The 12,019-nt window shown below is 37.5% G+C and overlaps 1 protein-coding gene across 2 annotated transcripts in view; it reads left to right on the forward strand.

Moving 5' to 3' along the window:
- GOSR1 (golgi SNAP receptor complex member 1) overlaps positions 1-11,489 on the forward strand; it is a 48,946-nt gene extending 37,457 nt beyond the window's left edge. For both annotated transcript variants that reach the window (XM_036836451.1, XM_036836452.1), the window contains exons 8-9: positions 6,552-6,634; positions 9,509-11,489. In XM_036836451.1, the coding sequence (XP_036692346.1) occupies positions 6,552-6,634; positions 9,509-9,633 (208 nt within the window). In that variant the 3' untranslated portion in view covers positions 9,634-11,489. The remainder of the gene's footprint in view (positions 1-6,551; positions 6,635-9,508) is intronic.
- Positions 11,490-12,019: the final 530 nt, after the last annotated feature.

Below are 12,019 nucleotides of genomic sequence, written 5' to 3' on the forward strand. Positions count from 1 at the left end.
CTGTAGAATAAGAGCTCTATCTAAACCACTACTATATTTACTACCTTATAGAAAGAGGACAAGCTTTGGAGTGTTATTTGGTTTGAAACCTGGCTGTGCTACTTAATTACATCTCTGTCTTGGATAAGTTTCCTGGAATCTTCATTTTCTTATGTGTTTAAAAACATGGGATTGATGATAATACCTACTCTAGAAGATTGTTTTGAAAATTAAAGATAATATGAGTAAAATGCCTAATACAATGCCTGGCTGATACTAGGTAATTTGAAAATGGCAGCTGTATTATTTATACTTTTTTTTTTAACTTTTTATTTTGATTTCATTTCGGATTTCAGAAAAGTTCCAATGGTACAAAGAATTTCCTTATACCTTTTACCTAGATTCCCCAAATGTTATCATTTTGCCACATTTGCTTTTTTGCAATTTTTTTTCTGAACTACTTGAAAATAAGTTGCAGACATGTTGCCTCTTTACCTCTAAATATTTCAGTGTTCATATCCTAAATATTTATGTTGAAATGGACTCATGGATTCTCATTTTATTAAATGGATCCTATCATTATTTAATAGTCTTAATAAATTATCTTTTATAATAATACGCAGTTATCACATCTTGGAATTTTGTTTGAATTGCATGCACTGGGTCTTCCATCTGACCAACGCTTTCACAAAATTGCCTAATTATCAACTGAAATATCTCCCTTGTGACTCCTTTCCTTTCATCAGCACATAAAGTTGGGTCACATTTTGCAAAGGATTCTTTACTTAAGGTTTCCTTATAACCCTTTTTCTTTTTTTTCTTCCTTTTATTTCTTCCTTTATACCTTATCTTCTAGCACCAGGCTGCCTTAAGCTTTTCGATTCCAAGCTGGCCTTTTTAAGGGCAGGTGATATGAGTATAAAAATTTGGAGTACCTCATAGGATAGGAACATTTGAGAACTATCAAGTCACTGATATAATTATTTTGCTAGTTAAAAAGCAAAAAAACCATGTGATTAAAAGACCTTTTATTTCACTATTTCACTTTGTTTCAAAATATGATAGGTGTCACAAGTGAAATTTTATTGTATATAAAACTAGTTACGATTACTTATGGATAATGTAAAATTTGTGTCAAATAATAATTTTTACATATTCTACGTGTAAAATTTTACCTTTTCCTTTTAGAGCTGTATTTTTAGAATATGTACACAACTGAATATAAGCTGACACCAGTTTATTGAAAAGAACGAATATTTTTAATATTTGTAAATGTATTCTTAAGCTTTAAATGTATAACTAGTATTGCCTATTGTTGAAAAAATAAGTGTCTGAGTTTAGTTCACAGAACAGGTGAGAATGTTGACGTTCCAGTAAACACATCAATAATTTATCATTTTAAAAGCATTATACATTATTTGGAGCTTATGTTTTGCCTCTGCATATTTGACCCTTGAAATAACAACAGCCTAGAATCACTCAGCTTGACTCCAGATGATGGAATAAGATGGGAAAGTAAGTCTCGATATACTTTGTGTGGTACTGGAAATCATGCATATTCAACAAGATAATAACATAATGTATGATGATAATATCCGTTCTCCAAGGAACACAAAGTGCTTTGCAGAAATTATTTTTTAATTTTCCCTATCTACTTCTGAGTCATAGTGCATAGGAGATGGTGATAGTCCCAGTTTAAGAAAACAGAGGCATATATGATTCAGAGATTGGCCTCAGATATCTCAGCCCAGGTTTGAATTGTAACTTTTTACAAGGCCATAATACCTATTTAAAAATACCTGATAAAGTAAATCTATTATAAAACAACCACATTTTAAATGTATCATATTCTATCATAGATATACACTTAGCCTGAAAAACTATGAATAAGAACTAATGGTGCAAAGGATGTTGTTAGTTTGACTCTTATTCTTGTGATCTTTTTACTTTGTGGATCTAAAATTCAATGTGTTATAAAGTTGACATTGCCCACCTCTTTCTGCTCTAATCTTAACTGGTTTTGCTCTAGACCTGGTGCATTCACTGTACTGGTCCTGGGATGTCCTTTCACCATTATCCTAAAATGACCTCCTTTATTGGATCACTTATTTCTTAAAAAAAAGGTCTTCGACTTTCTTAGTTTATTCCCTCATTACGTTGGACCATGTTCTTTAGTAGCTTCCTCAGAAAGAATAGGAGGTAAAATTTTTGGACTTTACACGTCGAAAAAAGTCTTTATTCTACCCGTATTCTTGATTCATTGTTTAACTAAGATATAGAATTCTAGGTTGAAAATAATTTTGAAATTTTTGAAAGCATTGTTTCCAGTGCTGCTTTTTAAGTCCAATGCCAATTAAAATTTCTGGTCCTTTGTATTTGATAAGCATTTTTTTTCCTCTGGAAGCTTTTAAGATCATCCCTTTTCCCTTATGTTTTTGTTTGTTTTTAATCTCACCATATGAACTTGATATGCATCTTTTTTAGTCCATTGAACTAGGCATTTGGTGGGCTCTTACAGTCTGGAAACTTATCTTCAGATCTGAGAAATTTTCTTATGTTTGTCGTTTTCTTCCCTCCTTCTTCTTGATCATTTTTTTTTAATATACACTTTATATTTGTCAAATATACCTAAATAAAACGGGAAAAAAAAAGAATTCACCTAAAACACAGCCACTAGATTGGTTAATAATTTGGTATGTATTCTTCCATATTTTTCTCTATGTCTCTCTTCATATCTGTTTAAAAATAATAAAAAATATGAACATATTCATAGATACAGGCAGACACATGTGTAGTTGGGCATTTAGAAAAAGTGGAATGATATTAACCATAGCAGGTTAGTATGTGCAGTCACCTAACTTGTCCATGACTTAAATCAGTAAGTTGTGAGAGGGCCATATGGGTAAGTGTTAATCCCTGTAAAGGGAAGGGTGGTTGCTTGTAGAACACTGGTTATGGACACTGGAAATGGGGTTCCTCTTCTTGACCAAGGATAACCTTGGGCAGTAGAAGTCCATAATGGTCTAGGGAGCTGCCCTACTGTAACCAACTCCTGAATGGTGGAACCACAACATGCATTTTTCCTAGTTTCTTTTTATTTTTGTAAGGCCGCGCCATGTGGCATGTGGGATCTTAGCTCCCTAACAAGGGACCGAACCTGCGCCTCCTGCAGTGGCAGTGCGGAGTCTTAACCACTGGACCGCCAGGGAAGTGTCCCCCCTTTTTTTTAACTTATTTTTTTATTGAAGTATAGTTGCTATACAATACTATATAAGATATACATGTACAATATAGTGATTCACAATTTTTAAAGGTTTTACTCCATTTATTAGTTATTATAAGATATTGGCTATATTCCCTGTGTTGGGCAATATATCCTTGTAGCTTATTTTATACCTAATAGTTTGTACCTCTTACTTCCCTGCCTTTTCTTGATCCTTTCTTACCTTTTCTCTGTCTTGCATTTTTTTTTTTTTCCTACTTTCTGGAAAGTTTACTCAATTTTTCCTTCTAACGCTTCTGTTACGTTTTTATTTCCATTCTCCTTTTTGTAATTTACACGAGCTCTCTAAAGGGATAGAGCCACACACACACACACACACACACACGTACGTTTATGTTTGTATGTTTCATGAATGTGATATTTTATCTCTCGGAGGGCATTAAATATAATTTGATTTTAGAGTTTCATGAGCCTCCTTTATTGCCTCTGTTTCCTCAGAATCACTCTTCTGTTTGCTGGTTGGTTTGTTTGGATCTCTGCCTTTTATGTTAGAGGCTCTCCTCAAATGCCTGGTGAACCTTGGCTCTTTGTTCATATTTAAGGGTGAGGCTCCAAATCTAGTGATTGGATGCTCATTCTGTGTGTGTGGGTGGTAGGATTTGTTGAGTGGGAGCCTTCACCGTGGGTGATCGGGAAGGGGCCTGACTGTTTCATTGGGGGCTTTAAAATGTCAGTATCTGTAGGTCTCTTCTTGGTTGGATTTTCTGCTGAACTGAGGTCAGTCACCTGCCTGCATGGTTTGGAGCAGGTAATTTAGGGGTCTGACAACTCCTTTTACAAATTACCACAAATTTTCATTCCGTCTTCCGATATACCTGATCCCTTCAATTCTTTAGATTTTCTAGGATCTGGGAAAACCTTTATAAATCATTACTTGACTCATAGTGATACTGAGGTGAATAACAGTAGGGGATTTGGTGCTAGTAATGTTATTAACATTTCTTAATCACTCAGGTGGAGTTCCTCTAATTTTCTTTTTGATTTTCTTTATTAGATGTTTATGTATTATAAAAGTACAGTGTTCTTACTATAACAATTTAAATAATTCTAAAATGTATAAAGAAAAAGTTTGTCTCCTGGTGGTGCCCCTCCATTCCTACCCCCTGAAGTAACTTGTATTAACTGACAGTTATGTATCTTTCTAATACCTTTCTCACTGTCATACAAACATACACAAAGATGTTTTGAGTGTTCCTTAAAATAAAAAAGGACTAATACTATACACATTCTGTGGCTCACTTAAATCATTCAGTATATCATAAACATCCCTCCAGGTTAATGGAAATAATTCTGACTCATTCTTTTAATAAGCAAATATTACTTTCATAGTACAGGTATACCATAATCTACTAAACCATTCCAATGTTGTTACCAGGTTTTGGGGGGAGGGGGTGGTGGTGGGGAGTATTTTTTCATTTGTCTTTCACTATTCCAAACAATGCTTATCCTTGTATATATCTCCCTACACACTTTTGTTTCTTCTTTGCCTTCTCAGATCTTGAAATTCCAGTTTTGATTCATTTGTCATTTGCTCCAAGTACTCCCTCTAGCATTTTCCTCCAGTAGCATACCTGGTCTTGGCCTGTCCAAAACTGTGTTCAGTTAGCCCTCTGGTAGGTCAGGCTATTAGAGACCCTAAAGCAGGTACATACAGGTGGCAGTAGATGGCCCGGCAGTTTTCCCTCTTAGGGGCTCGTTGTCACACCAGCTTGTAGATGTCAGCTGTCTGCTTATAGGTCTCTCTGGCTGTGTGTAGCAGTCCTTTCGCAGCTGTAGGGACTGAGAGCAGTTCAGTTCATCACTGCAGCCCCTGCACATGCAGACCCTTACCTTCCACTGCCTGGGCTTCTCAGAATGCAGGGAAACCTAGGTCTTTGCCCCAGGCTTGAAGAAAAATATAGTCTTCCCTGCCATTTGGTTCTTCCCTTGCTTGAGAGAGTGTAGCCCTCCCTGGCTTTCTTCCCTCGAGATCTCAAGAGAACTTGGGACCTCAGATGGACCCTCCCCGGCATGTCTGCCTTTGTCTTGTATTCTTCCATAGAGGAAATTGGGCCAGAGATAAGGTCAAGAATTTGTGCTCTACCATCTTCCCAGGATATCTTCATTTCTGTTGCTTTTCGGTTTTTTTAATGTTTCACGTATTTTCAGAATTACTGAAGAACTTCCTATTTCCTACTGCTTTTTATAATGTCAGTATCTAAAACGCTCCCCTGTGTGTTACATATCAAAATGTATACTGACCCTGCCCTCTAGAATACTAATGTCCAAGAAGATAAGACTATTGAAAGTTAATAATCCTGGCAGTGATAGCAAAAAGATATTAACTGAGATTTCTTTAAAAAGCACATCAAAGTAGTTACATGAAAGAAACTGTACTCTACAAAGTAAAAAAGTGACTTCCCTTCTTTGTCATTTGCTTAATGAATCTGTGACCTTTGTCACCTGGCTTGGAAACCAGCTTAATGTTGCATGTGTGTCCTAAAATCTACTTGGTTGGTTCTCAAATAGAGTTTTGGAACATAATTTTTTTTTTAAATAAATTTATTTATTTTATTTATTTATTTTTTGGCTGAGTTGGGTCTTCGTTGCGGTGCGTGGGCTTCTCATTGCGGTGGCTTCTCTTGTTGCGGATCATGGGCTCTAGGCGTGCGGGCTTCAGTAGTTGCGGCACGCAAGCTCAGTAGTTGTGGCTCGCGGGCTTAGTTGCTCCGCGGCATGTGGGATCTTCCCGGACCAGGGATCGAACCCGTGTCCTCTGCATTGGCAGGCAGATTCTCAACCACTGCACCACCAGGGAAGCCCTGGAACATAATCTTTCCATAAGTTAAGGGCTGGTTGTATATAAATATTTTGTGATATGTTGCACCTTTGGTTCTATTTTTATAATTGTAATTCCCTACTTCCCTCTCAAGGGTTTTTCCTGATTAAGGATATTTTAGTACCTGGACCCTTTTAAAACCATTTTAAGAAGCTTTTGTAATGTGTGATTTGTCAGTTGTCTTATTTCATATGTTACTTTGAAGAAAAAAAAACAACCCACAGGAAACAGTCCACTGCCTTGTCCAAAAAAATATCAGAGGATAGCATTGGGGATGAAGTGGTCATTCAGAAAAAGGACAATGGGAAGATGACTTGGGAGGTGATTTTTTTTTTTTCCATGTTCCTGCCCAGTGCTTTTCAAAGGTGATGTGCTCACCGTAGTTTTCTGTTCACTTTTAAGGGTATGATGGATGCATGCAGGATCATCTGAAACATCAGTTTAATGAGCTTCTCTCTTCCTCCCTTGCAGCATTGCTATGGCAACAAAAGAGAATATGACTTCACAGAGAGGAATGTTGAAGTCAATTCAGAGCAAAATGAACACTTTGGCTAGTATCCTTTTTGAAAGCTTGAAATCTGGGGTTTTTTGGGGGAAAAGAATCTGTGTATGTGCTTCACCACTCTCCCCCTCTTCTGGACAGGTTGCCATCATCAGTAACAGGAGAGGCCATCAGTAATTCTGTATTATGATATGCCCTGCATTCCTGAAAGATCATACTGTTTAATGCCATATCTGAAAGATTGCACACCAGAGGGTTAATACTAGTAGATCTAGAAAAAAATTATGTGAATTTTCAAATTCACAGAATTATTTTATATTTTAAAAGCTCTTGAATCCATGTTAGAACTCCACAGTGTACACAATTTTTACCTAAACGTCATAAATTATGTGCTTTTTCTTCTTTCTTTTTTCAGTTTGGAGAATAAGTCAGTGGCACATGCTTAGAAAGGGAGGGAAGTAGACAGCCATACATGTAAATAAGTTGTCACTGCTGATGGCGTAGTTTCATTTTGCACAAGCTAAACTCTAGGATAGATTTGCTGCTTGTTTATTGTGACCTCTGCCTTTTTAATTCTTCAGTTTCCCAATTTAAAGTAGTATTACTGATACTTCTGAGAAACCCAGCAGGGAAACTGATACGCCTGCTAAGCTAAAACATTTTGTTTACTCTGAGAAGTCAAGCCTTTTAGAGAAAAAAGTTTCCTCCCCCAATTACTAAGGGGGAAAGGACCTTTAGCTTTCAAAAGTTGAGTATCTTCTGGTCCTAGATAATTTAAGGTCACTTTTAGTTTGATACCTTATTTGCCTAAGGAAAGGAATATCCTGAAGCCTGTTGGTATTTTCCAGTTTTTGGTGAATTTTGTTCTTGCTTTGTCACCCTAAGTATAAAACCACACCTCCGAAATCATTTATATTTTATATAGGGCTCTACAGTTAACAGAGTACTGTTATATACATTATCTCATTTTATTAGTACCATAAATTAGAATCATTCCCAAAATTATGTTTAAAAAAATCAAATAAAATGGGTGTGAGTTAGTCAGGACTCCATAAAGAGATAGTAATAGAAACCTAATTCATACTGACTTAAGGAGGAAAAGGAGGGAATTAATTTGTTCATATATCTGTAAAATTCAGGGGTAGAATTTGGCTTAAGGTATGGCTGGATGCAGGGGCTCAGATTTTATTGTCAGGAATCTGCCTTTCCTCTCTGTTCCCCTACTCCATCTCTTATTTCTGTTTTCTTGTGTGTTGGCCTCATTCTCAGGCAGATTTCTCCTCGTGCTGATAGAGAGGGCTACAAGAGTCACCTCCTACCAGTTCAAAAATTCTCATGGAAAAAGGGCGTATTTTCTGACAGCTCTGGCACATGTCCCAAGAGGACTGTGGTTGCCCTAGCTTGAGTTACCTCAAGCTATTCCTAACCCAGCCATTTGCCCAAGGGGAGGGAATATTCTCTCTGGCCAGTCATGAGTGTGTATGTTCACCTGATGGCAGAGGACAAGGTCAGCCCCACCCTGTTACATGAACTGAATTAGATTATTATAGAAGGAAGGCGGTGGTTCCCCTAAAGGTAATAAACTAGATAGAAATATGTCCACTATAGACAGGGTTTCCTAATGTCAAAAGTTTTCTTACTTTCTGTCACGGGATTGTTGACCCTTCTTTTACCAAGCAAGAAAAGATGAAGCATTTGCTTTAAATGAGATTTGTACCTTACACTGTATAAGTTTTTGCACATTACTTCATGCTTTCTGTTCTGCGTTTTAAAAATTGTTTCTGCAAATTGTCCCCTTTTTTTCATTAATTAGTTTGAAAAACACATTAATGCCTACAGTGTGTAAAGTTCTCTTCAGTAGGCACAGGAAAATTCAAGATTAGAAAAAAACATAACCTCTGCATACAGTATGTAGAGTATATAAATACACAATACAGTCCCTGCTGAGAGTCATTTATTTACAGGAAAATGCAGTGAGGATTCACCGGGAGTAGGGATCATTCCAGCTCTCTAGTAACCTAGGTGATTTTGTTGTTGCTTTTCTTGACCTTGATACAATACCTCTGTTAACAAAGAGGATGCACCTGCAGGTGTGTAGTCAGCAACCAGTGCTAGAAATGCAAAACAATGTAGGATGCAGAAGCATGTGCTTTGATTACAACATACCAACAAGTAAGATATGAAGATACTTTACAATACTAAGTAAAATACAGTTGTGACTGCTGTAAAACTCCTAAAATTGAAAATTTCCTGTATTTCCTTTTTTTATGTTCCCCAAATAGGACAGCCAGAGCAGTTTAACCCACTTTCTTACGGTATCCTGCCTACTGCTGCAAAGTAAATTTAAAATTTTAAATAATTAACCAGTGCTTGACCATAGAGACACTTAGAGTTTGTTCCCACCAGTTACCTGAATCCAAGGGGGCTTATACCGTGGGGAGAAGATCACATACTCCTCAAAACCTTTCTGGCAAAACTTCCCAGTCTCCTGAGAAAAGGGGTTTAAGAAAGAGAGAGAAAGAGAAGGAAAAAAAGGAAAGACAGGAACCTCAGGATAGTGGTGGTGGTAGCTGGCTGCACCGGTACCTCCGTGCCCTGCAGGGTTCCTCTCTCCCGACCACACGGGCTCCCACCCTGATGGTAATCCCTCAGTACATGGTAGCAGTCATCATTGTTTCTTCTCTCGCTGTTAATTTTTTTCTTTTCATGGTTCTTGTGTACTGCAGTGTACTGGGAGACTTGAATTTGCCCTTGAGCAGTAGGGCATTTGTGTTTGCTGCAGCTCCCTCAGTGTGACTTTCTTCCCCTCTATTTCTTCTCATCATTTATCTTTTCTGGACTCCACTGATCTCTGTTTTTGTGATTCCTGTGAGTTTTCACTAAAGAGGCTTCCTCCAAGTATGACCTTAATAAAGATTTCCCAAAGATCGTTTTCCTGCTGTGAACAGCCTTATCCAGAGGGTCAACCTTAGGAAGCGGCGAGACTCACTCATCCTGGGTGGTGTTATTGGTGTCTGTACCATCCTATTGCTGCTGTATGCTTTCCATTGATGAGACATCTCCAGGGACTCTTGACAACCACCACTTTCACACCCTGATCCGGAATAAGAAAAAGTAGGAAGGAGAAGTTGACTGGCCTGATAATTAGCCTGACCGGCAGGATTAATTCAAGACTGATAGTGATGGACTCTGTGACATGGTCAGGTTGAGCTGAAGTCACAGGTTTTCTGTGCTATCTTTTCTAACACACATTTCCTTCTGTTTTTAGTTTAAAAAAAATAATAAATGTTTTCAGTTGCTTTTGTCTCCCGAAGAGGTAAGTAAACCCATCAGAAACACAGTTTCCGTGCCTCGGTGAAAGTGTTGAAGGCTGATGACAAGCCCGGTCTTACAGCTGGATTCTTCAGAAAACCAGGTTTCTCTATATCCAAAGACTGCCTTCCTTTCAGCCACCAGATGGGGGTTGTGAATAAAAATAGTTTTTGTCCTTTTATTTTACACTCATGATGAGAGATCACAAGTCATTTCTTGATAATCTGTGCTATAAATTTCTACTCTTTGTCCCCATCTCTTTTGGTATTCAAGAAAAATTACATTTTTCAAAGAATCTTTGAGATGCTCACAGACCAACTTCAACACAGTTGAGGTTGTCTGAAATAGAAGACAAGTACTGCAAAAAAGCTTTTTTCTTTATTTTTTAATCGTGCACACACTGGGGTTAACTGTATTCCTGGAAAAACATCAAGAATGACAGGCTTTTTTTTTGGTCAGTCACTGTTCTTTGTTTTTTGTTAATCTCTTCCATTGGGTTAATATTTACTACTGTAAGAAAACGAAATCTCAGTTCTACCATGACAAAAAGCCAATGTCTGTCATTGCAGCTGTTCTTCATCATGTCAGGATTAACACCGGCAACTGAGTGAGGGGAATGCTTGGTTTTCAGTGAGATCTCTTTAACAGGCCACATGTAAAAAGACACTGAGTGAGGGGTCACCATCAGATAATTCCATTTGTAAGCGTTCCACATTTATGAGCAAAAGTTTTAAGAACCACTGTCTGATGTACCAGGAATTCTGTGTTCTGTGAAAACCTGTTCATTCCAAATCTCTTAAGCTTTTTCAAACATCCAGAGAATGGCTTTATTATTGAAGATGCATATAACAGAATCTATCTATATCTGCACCTGTCTTCTGTTACCACCCTGGACAGTGACAAAATTTTAAACCACCCACCAGAATTCTTTTCAAGTTTAACCATTTCTCAGTTTCTGTAAATCTATTACTTCTCTAACTGAACTACTACAAATAGGCCGAAGACTTCCAACAGCTGTATTCCTCACCAAGAAAGAAGGCTACTCTTCACCTTTGGAATTTACTATGGTATTTATAGTATTGGCTTAAGACCGTGCTGTGGGGAATAAAAGGATATTAGCATGTAGTTCTTAACTACGTCACAGAGTGTTGATGGTGATATTCAGATGAATTTGATTACAGGCTGATGGGTAGACTAACCTCTGGTCTGGTGCAGAAACCGAGAGGTTTTTCATTCTGGTGTCAAAGTTTTATTATGTTCTGGGTATGAAGAGTGTTTGATACATTTTTTTTAACTATGGGGTTTATTTTTCTAAATATGGGTTGATTGATCAGTCAGTTGATTGGGGATGCCCTTAAAAGAAAGTTTAAGTTTTCCCAGTGTGAACCTTAAAAGATCAGAGAAATAAGTTCATTTATTAAATTCTCTGTTGGGAGAACAAAACTTCTCTCCCCTGACACTTTATTATCTTTGATTTTTCAAAGGGTCTTGATCGGTGGTTGTGCCTCAGCTAGAATTTATGGGACTTTGGTTGCTGTATAGTCGGCATTTAGAAAATCTGAAGTATCATAAATAAAGTTATTTATTTAATTATACTACCAGTCTTTTTTACTGGTCTGACTGTTTGGTGTGTTCATCAGCGGGTGATGGTGTGAGACTAAAACTAGGACCCAAGCTAATCGAGCTTTTGCTGCAGCTGAGCAAACAAACACTTTTGATGGCTGGTAAGCCTTTCCATTAGGGTTGCGCTTAAATGAAGTAATAGAATTATGCTGATTATTTTCTTTATGAAAATAAAGAAACTAGTTCTTCTGAGGAAGTTGAAAAAGCGTGGTGTAGATGTTGGTGTCAGGTAGGTCTGACTAACCTCCCAGTGCTGTAGCCCATAGTGAGGTAACCCAGGGCCAAACGTAGAGCGCTAGGGCTGTGCTCCTCTGTCCTTTATGGTTCCTTCTTTTGCAGGAGGCCCTAGAGCAAGGATAGAAATGTGCCATTTACAAGTAGAGGCTTATTTTGGATCCCATGATAGCTGATTTGAACTCTTTCAGTTTCATGCCATTTAGCCTTTTTTTTTAAGCATCTTGGTTTTCTTAACTTTTTTGCTGTCCTTACAAACCAGTTACTA

The sequence above is a fragment of the Balaenoptera musculus genome, chromosome 20 (assembly GCF_009873245.2).
Source record: "Balaenoptera musculus isolate JJ_BM4_2016_0621 chromosome 20, mBalMus1.pri.v3, whole genome shotgun sequence".
In the NCBI taxonomy this organism is placed as follows: domain Eukaryota; kingdom Metazoa; phylum Chordata; class Mammalia; order Artiodactyla; family Balaenopteridae; genus Balaenoptera; species Balaenoptera musculus.